At 39.9% G+C, this 27,515-nt stretch overlaps 1 protein-coding gene across 1 annotated transcript in view; it reads left to right on the forward strand.

The window, feature by feature from the left end:
- LOC126095773 (sodium channel protein para) overlaps positions 1-27,515 on the forward strand; it is a 923,047-nt gene that overhangs the window by 75,192 nt on the left and 820,340 nt on the right. Inside the window, exon 4 of the mRNA XM_049910580.1 lies at positions 25,246-25,374. Within this exon, the coding sequence (XP_049766537.1) occupies positions 25,246-25,374 (129 nt within the window). The remainder of the gene's footprint in view (positions 1-25,245; positions 25,375-27,515) is intronic.

Here is a 27,515-nt window from a genome sequence, read left to right on the forward strand (position 1 = left end):
CTTTGCTGTCTCTGCCAGAATTACAATGTCATCGGCAAACCTCAAAGTTTTTATTTTTTCTCCATAGATTTTAATTCCTACTCTGAATTTTTCTTTTGTTTCGTTTACTGCTTGCTCAATATACAGATTGAATAACGTCGGAGATAGGCTACAGTCCTCTCTCACTCCCTTCCCAACCACTGCTTGCCTTTCATGCCCCTCGACTCTTATAACTGCCATCTGGTTTCTGTAAAAATTGTAAATAGCGTTTCGCTCCCTGTATTTTACCCCTTCCACCTTCAGAATTTGAAATAGAGTATTCCAGTCAACATTGTCAAAAGCTTTCTCTAAGTCTGCAAATGCTAGAAACATAGGTTTGCCCTTCCTTAATCTATCTTCTAAGATAAGTCGTAAGGTCAGTATTGCCTCACATGTTCCAATATTTGTACGGAATCCAAACTGTTCTTCCCCAAGGTCGGCTTCTACCAGTTTTTCTATTCGTCTGTAAAGAATTCGTGTTAGCATTTATTTATTTAGTTAGTATTTATGAGGAGATACTGAATGGAATTGGAGAGACAAGAAACTTGGGGCACAACTTGACTAGAAGAAGGGATCAGTTGATAGGACACATTCCAAGACATTGAGAGATTGAGAGATCACCAATTTGGTATTGGAGGTAAGTGTGTGTGTGTGTGTGTGTGTGTGTGTGTGTGTGTGTGTGTGTGGGTGGGTGGGTGGGGGGGGGGGTACAAATCTTAGAGGAGAGATGAATACAATAAGCAGATTCAGAAGGATGTAGATTGCAGTAATTAATCAGAGATTAAGAGGCTTACACAGGATGGAGTAGCGTGGAAAGCTGCGTGAAACCATTCTTTGGACTGAAGACCACAACAACAACAAGAACAGCAACATATCAATCTGACCTCCATTTGATACAGCTCTGATGTGGTTGCATGAAGTAACCTGCTGCTTACTGAACTTACTGCCCACACCAAATGTAAGTCGAGTCACTATGGCAAGTGTAGTGCACATTGCCATCCAAATGGAGTGCCCACAACTACCTGAGGCAACTTGGTCACCAATTGCCATCTCCAGAATCGAAGTGTGCACACAACACCACACCAGTGACACCTGACATGGATAATGTCTTTACAAGTGCATTCATGGGCCTCCAGGCCCTCAGTTCTTAAATGTGTTCAAGACATATAAACTACTTTCTCTGTATTCTTATTGATGTCACTCCACGAGCTAATAAATTGTATCTCTGATGGTTTCCCATGTGTTTTTGGTTTAAACACAAATGGTAGTTTCATGGTTAGAATTTTTGTGTGTTTTGGATTTTGTGGTTTTTCTGCCATTTGGCTCTTCCATGAGGGTTTGCTGCAGTCACTTCTGCAATGACAGTAGTGCATACATTCATGATGGCATGATTGTTGGCTATGTTGACCCAGGCTCAGCTGACAGTTGTTTACACGCCATGATCCCCCACACCCTCTTCCATTTCTGATGATGAATCCTGGAAGATTGGGACACTTAAGAAAAGCAGCTTTGCCAATATTTCATAACACTTTTCTTATTGTGGATACCCCTTCATATGTATTACTTGCTGTGCCAGTTAGCTCCTCTGCAAGAACCAGTGTCACTTTCTTTCCATAATATGTGTAGTTTGCTGCTCTGCTATCACCACAAGCATGCACATGTGATCACTGTGTACTTTGAATTCTACCAATGTCGCAAATAGCTGCAACAGTCATTTTGAACTTTGTTGGTGAAGGTTAATGTCCTCAGCTGTAAGTACCGGATCATCAAAGCTAAGTCTCAGTCTTAAGTGGATACCATGGTCAGAGGTGCAATCATCTGTTCGGCCCCAGATAAGGAGGTGCATCAACTTGCCCTTTATTATGAGGATCCTACATTAGAAGAGGTTTTGAGTACTGCCCAATCATTTGAGGTCTTCTGCACTACGGGCCACCAGTTGCAGTCTTGGAGTGATGTAGCCATTGTTTACAGTATGCAACCCTGACATTTGGAGCCAAGGACATGGGGGAAGAGGGGGTAGCTGCAGTACAAACAAACCAACAGGGCCAATGCAGACAAACATCTCATTGGCAGCAGGAACAGCAAATGCCACTTCCTTTGTGCCCCACTTGTACTGTACAGCATGAGTGGGCAGCCCGTCCCAAGCTGTGAGCCTCTTGCTGTATATGAAAATTCAATCTATAACTACTTCCCCCCCCCCCCCCCCCGCCCCCACCACCACCACCACCACCATCCCTTCCAGGAGCCATTGCAGGAATCAGTGGACACTGATATTCATACTGCTTTATTGTTGTGCTCACCATTGTCTGCAGGCCAGAAAAAACTTTCATTGAAGGGTGGTTGATGGATAAGCTATTAATTCTACAAATTGACATGGGAGCTGCAGTGTCCCTACTTAACCCATAGATGTACTCCAGGCTAAGATGTCCACAATTGGCATGTGTCTAGTATCGTTCGGTAAGCTGTAATAAATAGCAGATTCCTTTTCTCAGCCAATTCATGGCCAGCACAGTTTACAAGTCAACTGGCTGTTCTGTTACATTTTTGGTGGTTAATGATACAAGGACTGAAAATTTGTTTGGGTTCGATGCACTTGCTAGTTTTGGCTTTGTCTATTGTGGATGATGTGCATCTTGTGTTAGACCAAATGCCTTATTACAAATGGATTTCTTGTGTTCTAAGTTTTCGAATCTGTTTGTTACAGGGTTAGGCTGTGCAAACTGTTTTACGACACTCATCACCATCAAAACCTCTGTCAGCTCTCACATTTTTCATCTATAGGCATTGCCCATAGCTTTATGCAAAAAGGTTAAGATGTAACTGATTGCTTACCATCATCAGGAGTGATAAGGCTTATTTTCTCAAGTGAACAGGCTGGTCAACTTTGGGTCTGTGATAATTTCAAGGTTAGGATTAATGCACAAGCAGTCATAGACACACATTCACTACCTCTCTGGGGGGAGTTGCTCACAAAGTTGGCTGGATGTCAGTTATTTTTAATAATTGATTTGACTGAAGCCTACCTCCAGATGCCATTGGGCAAGGCATCAAAACAGTTGGGTTTATACACCTTCCTGCCTCTTTCAGTACCAATGGCTAACGTTTGGGGACACTAGTGTGCTTGCTATCTTTCCATGTTTTTTAGAATATTTTATGAAAGTTCTCCCTCACTACATTAACTGTCTTGATGATATCATCGTGACAGGTGCCACCATGAAGGATATCCTGTGTATCCTCCGTTCTTTGTTTACTATTCTGCAGGACATGGGCTTCAAATGTAATGTTGCTAAGTCTCACTTTTTCCAGCCTTTCATTGTTTATTGGGGTCATAAAATATCCTGGCAGGGCATCCACCCCATGCAGCAACATATCACCGCCATTACACCTTTGCCCTGCCTGTTAAATCTACAAGAACTTCAGGCATTCCTCGGCAAAGTGGCATACTGTCGCAAGTTTATTCCCTGAGCAGCTACTGTCACCCACCCGCTGCATCTGTTGCTTTGGAAAAGTGCTCCTTTTGTTTGGTGTGCAGCATTTGAGCGTGCTCTTGTAAACTTAAGGATAATCTTCTCTCGGCACCATATCTTGCAACATTTTGATCTGGCAAACCTCTGATCCTGGCCACAGATGCATCCCAATATGGGATGCAGGCGGTCCTGGCCCATCGCTACTGAGATGACTGCGAACAGACTATTGCCTTTGCCTTTGCATCAAAAACACTCAACATGGCTCAGCAGCCTTATTCTCAGATGGAAAAAGAAGCTCTTGTTATTGTCTATGCCATAAAAAATGTGTGGTGTAGAATTTCATTTAATTACTGACCACCAGCCCTTGATCATCGGATGTCCTAACATGTGAATGCAGATACTGTGTCCCGGGTCCCCACTGACCCTGACCCTTCATTTGATTAGGAGGACCTGCTTTGTTTTCAACTGTATCCAAAGGTGAGGCATTCAGAGTATGGCTTCCTCATCTCCAGTTCCGATTATCCTTTGCTGTGGTGGAAGGCACAGTGCTCTGGCAGGTTGCATGCATTATGCAGCATGGGTGACCCAAACATTTGGCAGAGAAGGCACCAGATCTGCTCCAGAACTTTTATGTGTTGCTCCATCACCTCTTTCTCTTGGATGCCATTATTGCCCTGTCGTCAGAAGTGTTTACTCCCTGCATTGAGGGTTCCAGTGGATCTGTGGCAGTAGGTCCTCCCATTTATTACATCAGGGTCACTGGGGGATCTCTTGTACAAAACTGTTGGCGTGCTGCCACGTGTCTTGGGTGGGCATTGATCGGGAGGTGGAACACCTTGTCATGGCCTGCCTCAAGTGTTTGGACCAGCGTACGGTGTCACACATTGTTCTTTTGCATTGTTGTCCTCAGTCATTTCGCTGGTCCTTTTCTAGTCCTTTTCTGGTTTCTGGAAACTCGTGCTTTTTTTCATTTTCCTTACGTCATTCGTTGTCTGTCTACAGCAGCAGTCATAACTGTCAAGGCCCCATTGAAGATGATTCTCCAGAGAAAGATTGCTGCATCCTGGCATTTCCCTTCCATCTACAGTTGAACAGCGAGGCAGAATGCCTTGTCTGAATGTTTAAGATTTAGATGCACAACTACATAAAATATATCCTGACCAAGGAAAATCTCACATTTTCTTAAGCGCTTACAGAATGAGCCCAATTGGAGCAAAGAGACCTGTCGAGCTCCTTCATGGCCTTCAGCTGTGGACACTACTGAACTTCATGCTGCCAGGCAGGTGTCCCAGAGTAGTGCTTGTTTTGTTGACGTTCCCAACCAGCACAACAGTCTGGGCCAGGCCATTTGGATGGCGCCCTCACCGAATTCCTGCCACCTTTTACAGCCAGGATGGTTGCCACGTCTTCATGGTTTTTCACTGAAGATTGACTCATGCCACACCACTGGAATCAGTTGCATGCCAGGATGGACCTTGGGGTATCTTCTTCAGCTGTGGGCCCGATAACTCGCTCTTCATCGGCCGTTGACACTCCTGGTCGTGCCCTGGCAGTCGAGGCTTTGTCAGCACCGATGGCGGTTTGTTTCCTGCAACCGGAGTTGGCTGAGCTGAGCAGGTGCCACCATGAGCGAGGAGTGAAGTGTGGTCTCCGTCACTAGCATCTCTCCTCTCCAGTCTACCATTGTCATTGCCTGTTCTGGCATCCTTTGTAGTGGACTACCACATCTAGGTGGCTACTGCCCTCCTTTTGTCACTCTGTCCACTGGTTGCTCTGGGGTATACCGGTACTCATGTTGCCCTTGTCCCACTCGCTGTTATCCATACACACTGGTCTGGACAGATCAGGAACTCCTCATGCCTTTGGCTGCTGTTCCCGTCCCTGAGGTGGCCACCAGGTGCAGCCCAATTACTGACAGCTGACACCAGATCTGCAGGTCGCATGCAGCACTAAACCAGCAAGCAACAGCTGGTGTGTATAGTGTATTTAGGGGCATGCATAGGCCTCAGGGCTGTCAGTTGTTGCCAGTAGTATTCCCTAGCTTATTTTTTTCGCTATTAGTTGTTTTTCATCAGCTCATACTTCATACTTCATATTCCTCACGCTTGTTCCGTTTTAAGCATTATTTCTGCTCATCTGTACCTCTTACCTCATTCTCAAGAACCCAACTGTTTGCACTGATAATGTACAACTTGATACACATTATTTAAAGTGAGATGAATAATGAAAAAGTGTCATGACATAAGGTACCCTTTCTCAAAATGTCATCTGGGACATGGATTATTCATAATGCTGGCTCAGGAGATATACATATTCAGCTGTATATGTCATGAAAAGCTGATGCTAATGTTCTTTCTTGTACTGAATGTGTTTTGTCCTGGTACTCTATTAACAATTATGACTAAACTGATGACTGTGAATGGTTTATGTGTTAAAAGCTGACTTCAGATTTGTTTTGGATGAGTATTCCATGTGACACAAAAATGTAAATTCCTGCATCACATTTGGTCAGTAGTTCTGCTATCAGTTTTAAGGTGCAGTGAGCTTGCTTTTCAGAGAAAACTAATTATTCTGGCAACTTTCAGTATGCCTCACAATGGAAGCCAAGGAGTGGCTACAAATGTAAAACTCTTTGACTTATTTGTTGATTGTATCAGTGTTCTCCTAACTCCTAGTAACCCATTTTCTCTACTGATGTGTGTCATTGTGTTTACAATAATGCTTGCAGCTGTGTCTTAGCATGTAATTAACATTCTTTGGTCCCAAAGCCAAGAATTGCCATTTTTAGTTGTGTTGAGTCACCAATAAGGAAAAAAAGTTTTGAGTGAAGTAGCTTTGTGGCACAACTGACATGAAAGTCTGATTTTCATTTCTCTCCTTCAATTTCTAATAACAAGTCAGGAACTAGTGTGCATCTTTATTCCTTCCTAGCCTTACCTATTTGATGCTTATTCACAATTTTCTTGTTCTTGGTGTGCACCAGAGACCAGAGATCACTGTGAAGGCTATGGGAATCTTGCTTTGGTTTCTCAGTGCCGACAAGATGGCATTAGTGAGAAACATTATCACAGTGGTGTTGCAATCATTCACAAAAGACATTTCTATGTAATCATCTTTAGGAAAAGAATGTACATGATGGGACAACTTCCATTGCTCTATCACTAGTCTCTGATAGCTGTTTTGGAGAGTTGGGACCAATTTTGGATTTCATAGTTCTTCTCTGAACCCCTTAATCAGAAAATTTTCCTTATTCTTTGAGAGTTTTGTAAGGACTGAGAAAATATTCATCTATTCCTTGAAGGTGCTGTGTAAAGACAACTAGAAACAAAATGTTAATCACAAGTCTTTGAAACCAAGTGCAAAGTCTGGAAATAAAATTACTGATATTTATTTTCAAAGATTAAAGTTAACTAGCAATAACCAAGGTGGATTATGATCAGTATTTATATAATAAAGTATGATCTCAATTTCAGTTTTTGTAATCCTAGTGTGCTGGTTATGTAGGCCTAACCAAAAAGTATTCAAGTCAGCAAGTGAATCTCCCAAAATTGTGTCAGTTTGTAAAACTTTGCCTTTGTGTTGTAAGAATCTTATGATAATGAAACACTTTTTATGCCAAAAATGGAGTATGTGCCTCTAAGTGACCATATTTTATAAATAATTTTAGTTTATAAGTTTGTCCGCTTATTGTAAAAAAAAAAGTGCATTTTGTTGAATTCACCATACATGTATAAATGAGCTAACAGAGTGAAACAAATGTGAATCAGTTAGTAGTAACTGCAGATGAAGATTTTCGTGGTATGTTGCTGCAATAAAATCTTCTTGTTTATCTGCAGGAAACTGATGACACTTTGATAACCACCCATTCTACTCCCAATTTTTGACAAATTAATGGTGTGTCACACTCTCTTTCCTTGTGTAAACACCAAGAGTTCTGGTCATTTTAGTCCTTAACAGCTACTAAAGAAATGACCACCCACCCATTGCCCAGTGATTACTGTCCACTGCCCACCAGTGCCCCATGAGGTGGAAGATGCCATTGCTCTTATCTAATTGTTTCACATACAGGCTACTGCATGGTGTTCGGGGCAGTTCCTTTATCCTGATTAATAACTGCATTGCAGTTACCACCTTTATTAGGCTTCCTTCAAATCAACCAGCCTCACAAAGAAAATCCCCCTGTACAATTAAACTGAGTTTTGACAATATTAGGATAGGGATAGATTGCTACTCACTGTAAAGATGACCCACTGAGATGCAGACAGCCACAATGAAAAGACTGTTACACATTATAGCTTTCAGCAAAGCCTTCTTCAGCAAAGGAAACACAAACAAATTCACACAAGCAAACACAGCTCATTCACAAATAACCACTGCCACTGGCATCTCTGACTGGAATCATTGTGATCAGAACTGCTTGTGGTAGCTGTCATATGCGTATGAGGTGTGCATGCTTTTGTGAAGGTGTGTGTGCTGACCAATCCTGTCTCACAGACCTCATTCATTTACCCCACCCTCCAAAATGCCCTCCCATCATCATACAGAATCCAGAACCTAAAAAGACACGAAACACAGTCATGAACCTATTCTTCAAAAGTCTAGCCCTGCAGAAGTACAAGTCCTTTCCAAAAGCCTCACTTTTTGCTCCATCCTCAAATTCAATCATGCAGGACTTGTTTAAGATCTTCTCTTCTTCTCCCAGTCCCTAAAGTGGAAACACTTTTTTGTCACCAATCCTACCAGTTAGATTTGACGAAAGACCAATGTTGAACCCTGCCTGACAGTTCACTCCTCCATTCAACTGCGATCTATCCCCACTGCCCCCAAATCACCCCCTGTTTACTTTCCAGAATTTCTTAACCTTGAACCTTGCGTCACCATCATTCCCCAAATTCTTCAACATGCAAACTAACCTTACATCTGCAGAAAGATCCTTAGACTACCACCTAAAAAATTATTCCAACCTTATTATCCTATGTGCTCACAAAGGCTCACCATTATTGTTTTGAACCGCAAGGATGACCTGACACAAGGACTCTGCTAGCTGTTAGATTCATCCACCACAAATTATGCCACAGTGACCCCATCCAGAAATCTAGCAGGATCTCCAGTCTGTTCTCAAATCCTTAGGCCCATCCCAGAACCACTCCCTGGAGCCAATCTCTCTCCTCACCCCTACCACTCCCCACGCTCCTACCTTCTACATGCTTCCTGAAGTCCATAAATCCAACCACCCTGGACATCCAGTTGTGGTCAGTTACTGTGCCAGGATCTCTGCTCTTGTAGACCAACACTCAGTCTATTACCCGCAACCTAACCTCCAATATAAAAGATACCAACTATTTTTTCCACCACCTCTCCACAGTTCTTTTTTCTTTACCACACAGTGCCCTGCTTGGCACCATTGATGCCTCCTCCCTTTACACTAACATCCCTAATGCCCATGGCCTTACTGCTATTGAACACACTATCTTTCCCAACACCTGGCTGGTTCCAGAGCAACAATCTCCTTCCTTGTTGCCATGACCAACTGTATTCTCACCCACATTTACTTCTCCTTTGAAGGCATGACCTACAAACAAATCCAGAGTATGGCTATGGGCACCTGCCTGGCACTATCCTAAGCCAGCCTATTCATGAGCCATCTAGAGGAATATTTCCTAAACAGCCAGAACCCCAAACCCCTTACCTGGTTCAGATTCATTGATGACATTTTTGTGATTGGATTGAGGGTGAAGACACCCTATCCACATTCCTCCAGAACCTCAACACCTCCTCCCGCATTCACTACAACTGGTCCTGTTCAACCCATCAAGCCACCTTCGTTGGTGTTGACTATCACCTTAAAGACGGTTATATCAGTACTTCTGTCCATAACAAACCTACCAACCACCAGCAATACCTCCACTTCGATAGTTGCCACCCATTCCATACCAAGAAGACCCCTGCATACAGCTTAGCCACCCATGGTCATCGCATCTGTAGTGACGAGTGGGCTCTTTGAAAATATACTGAGGGTTTCACTGAGCCCTTTACAGATCATAATTCCCTCCTAACCTTGTACAAAAGCATGTCTCCAATGCCTTATCTTTCTAGTAACCTAATGCCTCCCAAGGCCCCACCATCCTGCCACAGAGGAGCATTCCCCCATGACTCAGTACCACCCAGGATTGGAGCAACTGAATTACATTCTCCACCTCTCGTCATCCCCAGAAATGAGATCCTTCCCACCCCTCCCACAGTGGCATTCTGCCACCCACTATACCTATACAATATCCTCGTCCATCCTTTGCCTCATGGCTCATATCTGTGTAACAGACATAGATGCAAGACCTGTCCCATACATCCTCCCACCACCACCTACTTTCAGTCTGGTCCCAAACATCACCTTTCCTATAAAAGGCAGGGTTAGCTGGGAAACCAGTCATGTGATCTACAAGCTAAGCTGCAACCACTGTGCTGCATTCTATGTTGGCATGACAAACAAAAAGCTGTCTTTCAGCGTGAATGGCCTCCAACGAACTGTGGCCAAGAAACAACTGGACTGCCCTCTTGCCGAGCACACTGCCCAACACGACGTTTTTCATTTAAATGACTGCTTCGCAGCCTATGCATCTGGATCCTTCCCACCAACACCAGCTTATCAGAATTGTGCAGGTGGTAACTCTCCCTGCAATATATCCTGCGTTCCCATAACCCTGTTGGTCTCAATCATCATTAGTCATTGTCCTTGCCCATCTAGCCCCTTCCTTGTTCCCATTCCAGCACTAGACAGCCCTCTATTCCACCAACGCAATCTGGCTCCAGCTGCCAGAGACTGTGGTCACGTATATGCGAGTTGCATTGTGTGTGTGTGTGTGTGTGTGTGTGTGTGTGTGTGTGTGTTGTTGTCTGTTTTTGACAAAGGCCTTGTTGGCCAAAAGCTAACTTTCTGACAGTCTTTTTGTTGTGTCTTTCTGTGACTCGTCATCTCCGCTATATGGTGAGTAGCTACTAATCTTTTCATTATATTGTTACATTCCGTCATGGATTTTCCATTTTTTGATTGCGTGTGTGTGTTTTCTTTACTGCTGAAGGCTGTGGCCAAAAGCAGTGATGTGTAACAGTCTTTTCATTGTGCATGTCTGGAACTCAGCAGGCCATCTAAACAGTGAGTAGCAATCGGGCCTTTTCCTAATATTGTTGATATTCCAACTTGGAGGTTTCATTGTTTAAAAAGAGTTTTGAATCAGTATATTACTAGTGACATCATCATGTTTAGTATCATCGTCCATTTGACATTAACTGCTGGATAAAGACCTCTACTAGAATTTTCCACATGACATGGTCTTCCAGTAGATGCACCCCAATTACTCCTACTTGTTTCCTTATACCATCTATTCATTTCCCTTTAGGGCTCTGTCATGGCATTGCTTTATGTCTTGGGATTTAGCAAAAACCTCCTTGGTGCAACTACCATGTATTCAGATTGCTACATAAACCATGCACTCTCAGTTCACATTCATTCCTCTCCATTCTGTCTCTGATCCGTGATCCGCCTATTTGCCCTCCTCTCTCTCTCTCTCTCTCTCTCTCTCGCTCCCCTAGTAGTTCCCAACATATATTATTCCATTACTTAGTGGTTTTTACATTGAAGGTCCGTGTCTTACAGACATAAGTCAAAACTTGCGTTGGTTATATGTTATTTCAGTCTTACCATAATTCATTTCCAACATGTTTTCTTCCATTACTTAGTGGTTTCTGCATTGAAAGTCCATGTCTTACAGGCACAAGTCAGACCTTGTGTTCATTATGTGTTATTTTAGTCTTAATGTAATTCATTTTCTGGTCTACTTTGAGATTTTCTCTACGTGTTACGTCATTCATTTTTTAAAATGTTTATTTGCACTAGAAGGAAACAGGACAAACTCATCCACAGAATGACAGTGATTCAGATAGATTCCATTAGCATGTATTCCCTCATTTTCTTAATTTAAGGATCTGAAAGCTTCCTGAAGGACTGCTGAGAATATTTATTGGTGATGTCATGTCTCTTTGTCTAATTTTTTTAAATTTCTGAATGTCTTGCTGTCCTGGTGAAATCTAATGACATCTATAGCATTGCTTTACATGGTCTTCAATTTAGTTGGAATCATAGCCTTATATTTCAAGAGGATGATAGTTCACATTTGATTGAAATCAAATTTAAAACTTTTTGAATCCGAGACCATATGGTAACTCTCCTAAAAGAGGCCATTTTCCTGCATATGTTGTTCTTTTATTTTGACATAAACACTATATTTCAGCATAAGCCATTACCTAATTTCACCCCTTTGGGCATTATCAAACTACATGGTGGTATAAACAGTAATGAAATTTATGGGCAGCTTCAAGTCAAACAAGAAATAATAACAATAAAAAATACACAAGAAAATATAAAAATAAATCCATAGTGACATATATCCCAATAAAAATTCTTATGCATACATGTTGTGAGCCACACAGAAGTATGGAAAAATACAACTTATGATGATGTCCCTGGTAAGAATGTCACATGACCACAGTAGGTTTGGGTACAACCCGGATGTACATCAACTTTAACACAATTTGTTCTTAAAAAATATGTCATGTGATTAAAATTGAATGACATAATAATTTTCCATCATAGATGTAAAATTCACATGTAAAACTAGCTGAGAAACCCAGTGTCGCCTGTGCCTGTGCTCGAAACTTCTTACATGTGGAATTCATTTTTAACTTGTAAAGCTTCTTTGTATACAATCCTTGAAGTAGTATGATTGGGGACATGAATGAAGAGTTTCCTTGCTTCACTAACGTGGAAGAGTGCCTAGAGCGCTGAGTGTATGAAAAGCAACTGACACTAAGGTACACACCTGCAACACACAACACAATCTTAATGTTTACCTCTTGTAATATATGTGGCTAGGTGCTTCTCATTAATTTAAAAATTGTGTGCCATGCATAATTGTGCAAAGCACACTCATGAAACATCCTCATCTAAAATATAAAGGTGAATGACATAAAAGTGCTTACGACAACAAAAGTATCACCACATTGTTTAAATGTCACATCCAGCCAGAAGCACTAAGAAAATAAACCTGGCAATATTTCCTATGAAACACACTATATACACTCAATCAATGAACATGTGCAGTTTGTGTGGGAAATTTTGAACTGTAAGTCAGAGGGGGGATAGAATAATATTACAGCTATCGATACAGTTTCATAAATATCTCTGTATTGTAGTAACAGTTGTGTGAAACATGTACGATGGAAATAAATTGGTGTCACTATGTTAAGACATTTTTCATGAACTGAACAAAAGCTGTTTACATTTATGTATTCAGATAATATTGTGAAATGATGTAATATAGTGTCAAATCTCAACTTTAGTATCTTTCTATGTAATTTGAAAAAAGTGTGAAAATATGTCCACATCTTAAATGTAAAGTGAAGTACTCATAATTACAGCATGTGACAAACATGGAGAAATGATGTTAGCAATCAGTTGTGGGCAAAACAAACTTGTTAAATGTCATAAATAACCATGCCCACAGAAAACATAATTAAGATAAAATAGTAACGGTAGATGTAAGGTGAAAAAAATATGTTTTACATGAAATACAGTATATCTTTTACTGCATTGCATGTGCCTGTGGGCTTGTGAGTAACTATTCATGCTTGTTGATGGCACAGCACAACTGTCTCTTACAGTATAACCATTATTTAAAAAATTAAACAATTGAGATAATTAACAGAGATAATCTTTACTATAGCATAAACTTACATATTTCGTAAAAAAATCTGCCCAATTGGCGAATACTTTTTATAGCAAGCAAAACAGTGTTGTTAAGTTTTTAACACATACATTGAAATCAGTAAATCCTTATATCCTAGCCATGTAAATAAATGCACTGTTTGTTTATACTAGTACAGAAGAAAGTGCTGTATCTACACTATTTATTGACAATCACTACATACACAAAAATTATGTTGGCTTATAGCTGCACGCCAAATAATGACAAGGTTAGGGAAGCATTGAAGTGCAAGTGCAAGAGGGCGAGGACCTGCTGGCAGTGACCCGACATGTTTGTATTTGCTGGCTGGGGTGCTGGCTGCATGCTACAGTGGTGCGAAGGCTTCGCCTGATCACCGCTGGTGTTGGATACAAACACCGTGTGACAGATTGCTTGGGCACACGGCTACATCCCTCTCCTCTTCTGCAGAGCCAGTGCCACAGGTATTGGTGAGCAAAAAAGGATGACCATGCTGGCTGGATCACTGTTGGCAGGAAGCTACCCTACCTGCCCAAGTGACCCAATGACAATAATGACAGTAGTGATGGCAGTGTTGCAACAACAACTGCATGGTTTCAGCATTGGCTTCCATCATCTCATCACCATCCTAGGAGGCATCAAGCTTGTACTGTCTCCAGCCCAGTGAGGTGTATGGGCAGAAGTGGCCCATACCACAGTGTGCTGCCTGCAGTGATGACGTCGCACATGTGGGCTTGGTGGGCCATCTGGTGGCAAGAGACAGCGGCAGCAATGACAGGAGAATGTCCATCCGGTGCTGCAATGAGTGGGCGACATCTGGGCAGCCACCGTCAGACACCAGTTGAGGGTCCATGGTGGGTAGAGGCTCCATCTTGATGTTGTTGATGCCTGCCAATGCATCCCAGAAAGGAGCCCATCTCCTGGGAGGGGACGACACGTGCATGAGGGCCCTCCAACAGTGTCCACTGCAGCTGTGGTGGGTCACTGCCCCATCGTGGGCATAGTTGATTCCAATGACGGGAGAGCAATTCCCTGCTGGCGTCCACATTGAACATTTGCTGGTCGTGCATTTTGTGAACCTAACCGGTACCCATCTGGCCACTGGCCAAAGCTGCGCTCAAAGACTGGATTGCCCACAGCATATTGTGAAGGGCACAGCTGCATCACAGGCTGTGATGCAGGATGGGGCAGGTTAGCAGCATTTGGGGTCATCAGGTGTGGAGAACCTCCAGTGGGCTGCTGCTGTTCAGTGAGGTGGCCCTGTAGCTGCTTAAGAACAGAGGCAATGCCGTATCAGCAGTTGAGTCCAGCACTTTGCCAGTTACATCTTGAATGTACTCACCACACATTCCACCTCACCATTCGATTGGGTATAAAGTGGTGCAGATATGAGGTGAGTAATACTGTTCCTGATGCATAAATTTGGAACAACATGAAGGCAAACTGTGGGCTGTTGTCATAGACGATTGTCCATGGCAATCCTTTGATCGCCAAAACCTTTGTTAGAGTTCAAACAGTAGCTTCAGCTGAGGTGGAGCCCATGCATAGGACGTATGGGTAATTTGACAGTTCATACACCACAACTATCCACATGGAATGACAGAAAGGACCCCCAAAATCGATGTGGATGCTGTTTGGTAATTAACAAGGAGTGGGCCATTAGCGCAATAATTTTTGGGGATGCTGCCTGATGCCTGGTACAATGTTTGCACCAATGGACAAGCTTCTCAATCACTGAATCGGAACTGGGCCAACAGATAAAATGCCTTGTTAGCATTTTTGTGTGGCAGGATGGCAATGCAGACTTTTTCCGTGTCCATACTACGGAGGAGCATCAATCACCACCAGCCGATTACAAAGAAGGAAAAAACTGCAGAGTGGGCCCAAGTTCTTATTGGGGAGCCATTTGCACCAACCTTTAAACAAAAAATGAGACACCTGATGGTGCACCCGATCTTGTTGAGCGGTTTTTTCTATGCGCTTTGCTGTGACTGGTAGCCTATCCAATGCCTGACACACATGGTTAATGATTTGGAAACACACAGCTTCCGTTTTCTCAAATTCTGGATCAAGAACAATGGGTAAGCATGATAGCACAACTGCATTGGCATGATAATCAGTGGTAGAATAATGAATCTCATACTGATAATCAGTGGTAGAATAATGAATCTCATACTGATACACACACAAAAATAAAGCCCACCACTGACATGGAACTTGCGGATCATGTAGATGATTGCCAATGCTTCCTTTTCTATTTGTGAATAATTGCTTTGGACGGCATATGCCAGAGGTTGTTCAGATCAATCAGTTTCTCTATGAGACAAAACCACCCCAAAGTCCATATTGGGACACATCTGTAGGAAGAACCAGATGTTTGCCCAGTGTAAAGGTACCTAGACAAAGGGAAGACATTAGCAATGCCTGGATGTGGGCGAACACCTTGTTGCAGTCCACTGACAAAACAAAAGGAACACCTTTCTACCACAAGTTGTGTAAGGGATGAATGGTATCCACTGAATAGGGAATAAATTTTGAATAGTAACTGAATTTTCCCAAAAATACTTTGGTTCTTTTAGGTTTCACAGCTTAGGAAGGTGGGAAATAGCCACTAGATGATGCAGAGTAAGACAGACAACATCTTTTGAAATAAGACAGCCTATGTATTCTACTTGTGCCTGAAAAAACTTTGACTTCTGCAGATTGTACTTAAGGCCTGCGTCTCTGAGCTTAATGAAAAGTCTGAAGAGTGTCAAGATGCTCCTGCCATGAGCACCCTATGGTGATAATGTCATCTAGACAGTTTGCATAACAGGAATCATCCCACACTGACTTTTTAAGAGTTGCTGAAAAATAGTAGGGGCCCTTGCCATGCAGAAAGGCAAGTGCGTATAATGAGATGTTGATAATCATAATCTGTTGGGAAGCAGAATCCAGATGAAGCTGTTGATAAGCCTCTGCCAAATCAATTTTTGAAAAACATTCCACTTTCCAATTTCAAAGATTTTGTCAGTCTGCGGAATTGGATAAGAATTCACTACCAACTGAGCATTAATGGTGGATTTGGAATCTCCACACAAACGAAATGCCCCTGAATGTTTGTGAATGACAGCCAATAGCATAGCCCATTGGCTAGAGGTGTCAGTTAAATTGTACCCAGGGCCTGCGACCTATGAAGTTCCTCCTTTACTGCCAAACTCAGGGTAAAGCAGCACAACAAAATTTCAGTATGGCCATCAGTTTGAGGGTGATGTTTGCCTCAAAATCTCTTGCTGCCCCCAAATCTAGTGGAGACAGGGACAAAACTCATGGCAGAGGTCTTCTAGTTCCTGAAGAGATGGGCAACATGTTACTACCGCCCACATATATCTCGCGTAATGATCACAACGAAAGGATCCGAGAAATTAGAGCAAATACGGAGACTTACAAGCAGTCGTTCTTCCCACGCACAATTCGTGAATGGAACAGGGAAGGGGGGATCAGATAGTGGTACAATAAGTACCCTCCGCCACACACCGTAAGGTGGCTCGCGGAGTATAGGAAGGAAAAAAAAAAAAAAAAAAAAAAAACCAGAATGGAGTCGGAAACAAGATGAGACGTGTCTTGAATTTGAAGCCCAAAGGCCTTGAATGCATAAAGATTTCCTTTATCAGGATACAGATTAGCTGGCTGTTTTTCAAGGAGTTCCTTGTGGGGTGGGGGATTGGCTATGTACATAAAAAACAGTATTCCATTTGAGTACGTAGACATATCACGGACTGCACTGAATAGATATTTGAATGTTGTGAAGGGGCAGTTAAATTTAGTGAAACTAAACTTCTAATTGTTGTTGTTTATAGGTGCCCTAACTCTGACTTCAGAGCATTTCTGCTCAAGCTAGAGAGGGTTCTTGATTCACTTTATAGAAAGTACCAGAAATTAGTTATATGTGGTGACTTCAATATAAATTTTGCTTATGATGGTGCATGAAAAAGGATGTTGGTAAATCTGCTAAATTCATATGATCTGATGCAAATTGTGTTTTTTACAACTAGGGTGCAAGGGAACAGTAGCACAGCCATAGCCAATATTTTTATTCATTCTTCATTACTAGATGCGCATTCTGTTAGAAAAAGTGTGAATGGCCTTTCAGACCATGATGCACAAATTTTAACACTAAAAGGCTTTTGTACGCAAACAAATGTCACATGTAATTACAAACTGTGTAGAAAAGTTAATCCAACAGCGGTATAGAATTTTTCAAACCTTGTCAAGGAACAAGAGTGGCTGGATGTTTATAGTGCTGACAACATAGATGATAAATATAATGCTTTACTTAACACTTTTCTCATGCACTTCTAGAGTTGCTTTCCATTAGAATGTTCTAAAAGGGGTACTAGCAGTAAAAGGCAGCCTGGGTGGCTGACTAGTGGGATAAGGATATCATGTAGAACAAAGTGGGAATTATATCAAAATGTTAGAAGTAGTCACAATCAAGCTACAGTAGTCCATTACAAACAGTACTGTAAGGTGCTTAAAAATGTTATTAGGAAGGCAAAGAGTATGTGGTATGCAAATAGAATAACTAATTCACAGGATAAAATTAAAACCATATGGTCAGTTGTAAAGGAAGTGTCTAGTCAGGCCATTCACACTTCCTGAAGGAAGTGTCTAGTCGATGGTATAAAGTCGGTTTGTAGTAAAAACATTTCTCTTACTGATAAATCAGATATATGTACAGTATTTAACAATAATTGCTATCAAATGTACAATTCGGCTTTAGAAGTCATTTAACGACTGAAAATGCTACATTCTATTTTCTCTATGAGGTACTGGATGGGTTAAACAAAAGGTTTCGGACGTTAGGGATGTTTTTTGATTTAACTAAGGCATTTGGTTTCGTTGATCACAAAATATTGCTCCAGAAGTTAGACTATTATGGAATACAGGGAGTAGCTCGCAATTGGTTCACCTCTTATTTTAATAACAGAAAGCAAAATGTCATCATTCACAGTGTTGAGAATGGCTGGGATATGGGGTCTGAATGGGGTAAGGTCAAGTGGGAGGTGCCCCAGGATCAGTGTTGGAGCCACTCCTGTTCCTTGTTCATATAAATTATATGCCCTCTAGTATTACAGGTAACTCTAAAATATTTCTGTTAGCTGATGACTCTAGCTTGGTAGTAAAGGATGTTGTGTGCAACACTGGCTCGGTTTCAAATAGTGCAGTTCATGACCTAAGTTCAAAGTTTGTAGAAAATAAACTAATGCTAAATCACAGTAAGACTCAGTTTTTACAGTTTCTAAAACACAATTCAACAAAACCTGATGTTTTAATTTCACAGAATGGACATATGATTAATGAAACTGAACAGTTCAAATTTCTAGACATTCAGATATATAGTAAACTGTCGTGGAAAGCCCACGTTTGGGATCTTGTTCAAAGACTTAATACTGCAATTTTTACTATTTGAATGGTATCTGAAGTGAGTGATTGTTTGACACAAAAATTAGCCCACTTTGCTTTGTTTCATTCACTTATGTCATATGTTATTATATATTGGGGTAACTCTTCCCATTGTAAAAGGATATTTTTGGCTCAGAAACAGGCATTTCGGGCAATAAGTGGTGTAAGTTCACGAACCTCTTCTCGACTCCTGTTCACGAGTCTGGGTATTTTGACATTGGCCTCTCAATATATATATTCCTTTCTGTCATTTCTTGTTAACAATATTAACTTAGTCCCAAGAATAAGCAGCTTTCTCTCAGTTAATACTCAGCAGAAATCAAACCTGCGTTTGGATCGAACTTCCTTAACTCTTGTGCAGAAAGGTGTGCAGTATAGTGCTGCATCCATTTTCAGTAAGCTACCACTAAAATTCAAAAATCTTAGCAGTAATCCACTAAAGAGTTTCCTCATGGGTCACTCCTATTATGTCAAGGAGTTCCTTGAAAAATTAAGCTGATTCTTGTTGTATTGTTGATAGCATTTACTAAACTTATGGCTTGACTTTTTTCGGGTTCATAAACATTTTATTTATATCTGTTATTACTTTTATGTTGTGATTTTATGTACTGACATGTTCCATGACCTTGGAGATTTGCTCCTCAATTTGGTCCTACAAAACTCGACATGTAAATAAAATAAAATAAACCAAAAATGATCTTTGATGTCACACTGTCTACTGCCTGAAAAGTGATTGTCCACATAACAAGTTGATACTCAACGTCAGTCATGAACTCTCCTTGAACAATAATGGACTGGTTTCTATAACTCAACAGACAATGATTTGTGGCGGAGAGAACAGGACCTAGTGTCAACCTGGAAATGGAACGGTTGTTGTTGAATCAATAGTGCAATGTAAAGCTTGCTGTGGATGTCAAGTTCATGGTCATGGAAAGGCGCAACACTTCTGTGAACTCCACACCTGTGTCTGAGGCCCAGCTGTGTGGGGAGCTATAACAGACCATGGCCACATGGCCTCGTTCATGGTAAGCGGCACACACAGCATGTCGATGTGGGCAGCAGCACCAGGAGTGTACACAGAAACAGCTAGGACATGACAGGAAACCATGGCAGAAAACAGCAATGTCTGATTGCAACACGAATGAGTTAGAGGAACAAATCAAGGGTATCAGGGAAAGCCACCAATATTGTATCAGTGCCTCCTGACAGGCCTCACTCTCTGGGGCAAAACAAATGGCATCATGAATCAGTGAACTGGCATAGCAGTTTTGGCAGTGAGCACCCACAAATTTTCACTTCCTACTTAGCCACCAGAGGCCAGCTATCAATCCTTGATAGGACTGACCTGTTTCTTTTGCTGCTGGTGGAACTTCATACAGGATTAAGCAAGTCCCACATTTCCGAAAATGACAAATATAACTAACTTAAAAGATTTATGGAGAGTATCTCATAAGTGAAAATGCAATTCTGTCAGTGGCATGTGAAGCTCTAAAAACATTGAGAAGGATTGGGGAGTGTACAAATTTTTATAGTGTGTATGTGAAGTAAATAGCCAGCAAAGTGACATTAAAGATGACTGAAAGTGGTACTTTTTTTTTTTTTTAGATGGTGGGGCGGATGGAAGTCCACTCTAAAAACAATTGAAAGAACCATATTAACTGTTGTAATAGTTTTCAATGTCATACATAATTTGTCGAAAAACTGTCTATTCTGTAACTCTGTTAATTTAATATCTTATCCAGGAGTTTATTGAACGAATTATAAATTTCAGTTTCTTTCACAATGTCCTTACAATGCCCTTATCAGTATTTTATAGACTGTGCAATGTTTCAACTGTATCTTTAATTAGATAGCTCTCAGTATGTAAGTGAGACTTCAATGATGATGGGTTACTGTCAGTTAGGAACAATATATTCCTTCAAATTTGTGCTAACTGATTGTCCCGTCTGTTTTAATTCCTACTCATTTCCTGATTCTGTAAGCTTGCAAGTGGTTCATTGTGTACATGCTTTTAGAGACAGCTTGTTCTCATGTCTGATTAAAGGTATTTTTTTTCTATCTGTACTCCACAAGTTATATTCCAGTGTGTGGTGGTGAATAGTTCTGTTACCACTATCAATTCCTGCCTTCCTTGTTCCATTTCTGAGTGATGCTTCAGAAGAATAATTGTTTATAAGCATCTGTATGAGCTCTAATTTTTCTGATTTTCTTTTTGTAGTCATTTCATGAGAAGTATTTCAGGGAAAGAAATATGTTGCCTGACTTTCATAGAATGTATACTCTCAGAATTTTACTGATAAATCTTTCTTTCATGTATAATTTCTTTCTTTTATAGACTGATACTGGAATGATTTTAGCATTTCTATAGTGCTCTAGCTCTTCCTTAACAAACTTGTGGTGAAAAACACCACTCTTCTTTGCATCTTCCCTGTCTCTCCCGTTAATCCAGCTAGGTAACGGTCCGAGTGACTGATTGGATAACTGTTTTGTAACCCACTTCTTTTATGAATGAAATGTATTTGCTTAAGACTCTTCCATTAAACTTAAGGCTGGCATCTGCTTTTCCTGCCACTAGTTTTTGTGGTTATTCCATTTTAGATAACTCCAGATGTTTAATCATGAATATTTTCAGGTTGTTACTGTTTCCAGGGACTTCTCACCAACACTATAATTGAACAATAATGGATCTCTTTGGGTAATTATATGCAGTACATTACATTTATTAACATTCAAGGTCAATGCCAGTCCCAGCACCAATTGGTGATACAATACAGATCTTCCTGCATATTTACTACAGTCTTATGATGTTGCCTTCTTTCTGGGACAACAGCATTGTCCTTGATCAACCTCACAGAGCTCCTGACATGAAACACTTGATCATTTACACATATTGTAAACACTAATGGCCCTACAACACTCCATTGGGATATTCCCAAAGCTACTTTTGCATCTGTCATTTTCATACTGTTAAGAATGCCATGTTGAGTTCTGTCTGCTAGAATGACCTGAGTCCAGCCACAAATCTGGTATAATATCTCTTATTTTATGCACTAAACTGTGAAGAAACATATCAAATGCCTTCCTGAAGTCAAGAAAGTTGGCATTCATTTGAGTCCAATTGTCTTTGCTGCTCTGGAATGTGTGGCCTTAATACAGATTCCATAATTATGCAACAGATTGACATCAGTGATATAGACCAATAATTATGTGCACCTACCTTTCTGATAACCCTACTTGAAAGTGTGAATTCCCCCTTACCGACCTCCCTCTCCCCCCTTAAAAAAGAAAAATCACTTGGTACCTACATTACTTCAACAGCATAATGATAAATTATTGCTAGAAGTGGAGCATATCTTAATCTGTGTAGAATGCTACACATATCTCATTAGGTCCAGATGCAGTTCCACTATCTAGTGATATTTGTTGATTTTCTGTTCTCCAGCCACTGATCTCCATACACGCCATTTTGAAGTTCATGAAATGACTGATAAGGGGAACCATATTACAGTCTTCACACCGAAGACCAAGTTTAGTAAACTAGCCTTCACTGTGCTGTCTTACTGATTACTCATTTTAGTGCTGTTCACATTTTGTTTGCTAATAATGCTTTTATTCTTTGTCTTTCTTCTTTTTTGTGAGATAGAATAATTATATCTGTAGAATGCCAGTTTTGTTTCTCTTGATAACGACGTCCTCTTGAGTAGTCCCCGTCCGGAGATCCGAATGGGGGACTATTTTACCTCTGGAATATTTTACCCAAGAGGACACCATCATCATTTAATCATACAGTAAAGCTGCATGCCCTCGGGAAAAATTACGGCTGTAGTTTCCCCTTGCTTTCAGTCGTTTGCAGTACCACAACAGCAAGGCCGTTTTGGGTAGTGTTACAGGGCCAGATCAGTCAATCATGCAGACTGTTGCTCCTGCAACTACTGAAAAGGCTGCTGCCCCTCTTCAGGAATCACATGTTTGTCTGGCCTCTCAACAGATACCCCTCTGTTGTGGTTGCACCTACGGTACGGCTATCTGTATCGTTGAGGCACGCAAGCCTCCCCACCAACGGCAAGGTCCATGGTTCATATTTATCTCCATGAAAGCTTTCAAATAAAAATCATGTGAGCAAGTATAGCAGAAGAACTGAAAGTCCTTCAATAGAATGCAGTAAACTGTTCTTATGTACACAGTTGTTTAGCCAGATTCATACATATTGTTTGACCACATTTTGTTGACCCTTTACGTGGTGGTTGTCGAGAATGACAAGAAACACGACTTGCCTCTGCATTAGGATGACTTGTCTCTGCATTAGGACCACTACACGGAGAAGTGAGGTGAGGGGAGGATTGCACAAACTGATTCCTGCAGTGTTGGTCATGCTTTGTGGTTATATGAAAGCAGAGGTGGCACATGTGGAAATATTAGTGCTTGAGACATATGAATGTCTTCCAACTAGTGCCAATTTTCTCCACTGTTGATGTCAGCAATAAAAAGGGTCAGCTTATCATGGGCAAACAATGTGTATTTCTTTAAAAGTCTCTGTACATGCTGACTTTCTTTCCGAATACTTCAATAAAATGTGCTGAGTATCCGCACTTTTCATTTTCAAAGCTATACAGAATACAGCAAACTGTATGGAAACAAGCATGCTTTGTTTCATAGGAATCTTACATGAAGTATAATCACTCAGAAGTATATTTTAGTTATGCAGTAGTACTGAGATGTACAAAATGCATTGGAGAGTACTTTTACCAAATAATAAATTTCTCGGTGGATTGAAACTGTGTGCTGAACCGAGACTCGAACTCGAGACCTTTGCCTTTCGCGGGCAAGTGCTCTACCAACTGAGCTACCCAAGCATGACTCACGCCCCGTCCTCACAGCTTTACTTCTGCCAGTACCTCGTCCTCTACCTTCCAAACTTTACAGAAGCTCTCCCCGCGAAAGGCAAAGGTCCCGAGTTCGAGTCTCGGTCCGGCACACAGTTTTAATCTGCCAGAAAGTTTCATATCAGAGCACACTCCGCTGCAGAGTGAAAATCTCATTCTGGAATAAATTTCTCACCCAACAGAGTAGTCTGTTGTCAATAACAGCAATTTTTGCAGCGTATGGAAAAGCACCTTATTCGTATATTTATTTTGTATATCTATAAAAGTGTGAGCTGATACAGAATTTTATGGGATAGTGTTAAGATGAAAGTTATTTCAAAAGAGTTAGATCTCATCTGTCTGAGCTTTACTAATTCAGTTTGAGAATTCTTCCCTAGTCGAACGGTCCAAGACAACAAATAATTTTAGAAAGGAATCTTATAAAATCAGTATCTATACAGTACTCCAGATAGACGGTGTTTTAGTTCCTTATGTGACACAATTTCTACATCACTAAACTAAAAATAGTTTTAATTGTTCATTGTAATAAGGGAAAATATTAACTGATATATCTCATTACTAATAACTTCATCTTAAAAATAGTAACGTATTTTAAAATGTTATTTAGATTATTTTGTGGGGACAATCAGCCTACTTACTTTACATTACATGTAATATTTCTTTGCAGTTATGAATTGGAGTGCCTGAGCCAGAAAATAGTAGAACTCGACAACGGAATTTGTTTTCTTCCTTCTAAATTATTTGTACAAGTACATAGTTATTATTAGTCAAACGGTATGCATTATTTGCTGTCTTCTGTATGTGTCCATATCAAAGTCAAATTTATCTTATTGGCAGAGGCACTTTTAAGAAGTTATTCATGTTAAATGCATTTGGGGATTGTATTTCCTAATTGATTTTGATTTAGTGCCAGTCTTTGGCAGATGTCTGATGCATGAAAAGTGGTAAATGTCACGATAATATGGCCTTGATGTAAAACCGTATGTATTCCTATAGAATGAGGAAACCTAAGTAATAAGTGCTATGGTTGGTTATATATTTCAGGACATAAAAAAAAAGAGTAATGCCTTCTCTATTTCACTACTGTCTATTTCACAGAAATTCAAATTGTTATTATGAACAGCAGTAACTGAAACAGAAACACATATCTTCTGTAATAACAAGCTAGACAATATGTTAGTTGATGTATAGATTACAAAGAAAAAGTCCAACATTTATTTACATGTTCTAGTTGAACCTGGCTGTAGTTGACATTAGAATCGAGGGTGGGGACCTACAGAAGTAACAATGTACATTAAATAAATGGTTAATAGAACATATATGATTTGACTTTATTAAACAAATTTCTCTTACCATCTCATTTAATCAGAGGCAGTTGTAATTATATAACCTCATTAAATCAGCCAATTAAAAATATTTTTGAATGGAGTCATTTCAGAACTAATTTTGTTACCATAGAGGAAATGGTTCTTTCTCATGCAGAGTTTTAGTTTGATTAGCATGTTTGTGCTTTATAATGTCAGGAGGAATCTCAAAAGCAGATTCAAAACTTGCTTGCCTGTCTCTCTCTGTCAGAGGTCTTCTTGTACTTGTGTTTGTTGTTGAGTGACTGTATTGTAGTTAGTGTAGACCTAACTGCAAACACTTCTCTTTCAGAGTAATTTTTACTGGCATCTACACATTTGAATCAGCCGTAAAGGTGATGGCAAGAGGGTTCATACTTCAGCCATTTACGTACCTTAGAGATGCATGGAACTGGCTGGACTTCGTAGTAATAGCTTTAGCGTGAGTAGTGACTGAGAGATTGGGTTTATTGCTAGATAATAATTATTTACATCAATGACTGCAAACTGCCATTTATAAATTGATATGTTGAATAATTATACAAGTAATCATATATAAATTTTTTGTACAATGTCAAAGTTGATTAAATTATAGATAGAATAATTCTTCAAATGGCAGTTTCCATTTTGCACCATTGATGTGAATTATTGATAGATTTAGAATTAGAATTAGATATAGTAATTTTATAGATTAGATCCCATTCAGTAGCATCAAACACAAATTCATAGCCAGTTGGATACATAACTATTATATATTTGTGCTTTTTGTTGCCATTGAATTTGAAGAGAGTAGCAAGCTTGTAAGCTTCCTTCATGAAACTAAATTTCTTGTATGTTGAAGTTCAGATTAGAATTTATTCGGACTTTTTTTGAGATGCAATATTTAAAATTGTGTATATTCTTAAAATTGATAAAACAGTTCTGTTCAGTTTAGGAAACTTATAAATTGTGAATGTTTTGTAGTAGTCTGTATAAAAGTATTTTGGAATTGAATCTCATTCCTCCCTTCACACGTTTATTACCTCAAGCACTGTTTATTCCAGAAACAAATATTATTTGGTTATTTTGTTCAAATAAATAATATTAAAAAGGAAACACTTTCTATGATTGCATAAGATAATATAATTTCTTTCTCTACATGTCATTTGTGGAATACATAGGTTGAAAGATTATCACTCTGTCTATGGACTTGCTTCCATGCAGGGATTTCAGCTCTTAGTTTTGTTTTATTTCTCAAACATGTAAAAAATGCCTTGGACACCCTTAAATGAAATTAATTCTTTGGCTTACAACTTACACAAGTTTTCCATGATGGAACTATATATCTTTCTCATGCCAGTTTGATTACAATTTCTTCTGGGCACATTAAATGTGTTGTGAGAGAGCAGATAACTGGTAGCATACCATGTTGTCTGAAAAACAAAAAATCTACACCATTTTGAGCCATACCTGAGTGCTTTACTCTTGCTGCTTATCATCGTGCAACAGATATATAAGTTAATGTCAGATTCGCTATCATACCAAGGAGTTGTGTGCTCTCATCCTTGCAGTTATGTATTAATTAGTTTCCATATGCTGTCTAGTTCACTAGTTGTCAACAGAACTTTTTGTTTGTTTTGTAGTCTTCAAAACCCAGTCTTGAGTCAATGATTTCATTTGTGTAAACTTGCCAGTAAGCAGTAATCAATGCTAACTTTTGTGAGAAGGCTGGGCCAGTGTAATACAGAATAAGGGTTTATAAGTTCACTATATGTTGTTTTACTTTTGACATTTTCATCTCAAATAACTGACCACACCTCCTTTACAGTTTGTGTTAACAAAGAGGTCATGAGTAAACTATTACTTCACAATCTGATGTGGGTTATGCTGCACATAAACAAAACTTTCACACAGCAATGCAGTTGGCTCCTTTTAAGATCTCTCTATCTATACAGTACAACCCTACCAGCACAATCAAAATTAAGTTAAAATATGCCTAAAACACATCTTCACATTCCCTCAAAAGGATTTTTCAAAATACCCAAAATCTTGATTATTAGTATGAAAAATCCTTCATGATTTGTCATTATTAACATTACAATGTGAAGTGAAGGCAATGTGTCCTTTCCATCTATACATGTCTTCATGTCAATATTGCATCAACCTCTTACATATGCTAACACATCATCAGCAGACTACATTTTTATTCTTTATTTTTTAATGTCATCTACATTAATAATTGTCAACAGCTGTCCATGTCTGTAACATACAGGTTAGGTTCTTTCTATAAGTTACATAAAAACATTGTAGGAGTTGATGATAGTTATCACTAGTCAGTGTAATTGTCCACCTTGATCGCTATTTACATTTTTATTTTGAAAAATATGGACATTAACATGTTTGGCCACAGCCATCATCGAAGTCACATTTAAAATGTCGATACACTGTATCTCATCAGTTCACCTGTACACTTGTACTATGGCTTGTATGTAGGTGAGGAATAATTTTTTTTATTAATATGTGCCCTTCAATTAGTATATTTTATTTCCTTGTTTTAGCCCAGTGTGTTTCAGAGCTACAACTCCATTCTCAGTGTTTATGTTA

Source organism: Schistocerca cancellata, chromosome 8 (assembly GCF_023864275.1).
Source record: "Schistocerca cancellata isolate TAMUIC-IGC-003103 chromosome 8, iqSchCanc2.1, whole genome shotgun sequence".
NCBI lineage: Eukaryota > Metazoa > Arthropoda > Insecta > Orthoptera > Acrididae > Schistocerca > Schistocerca cancellata.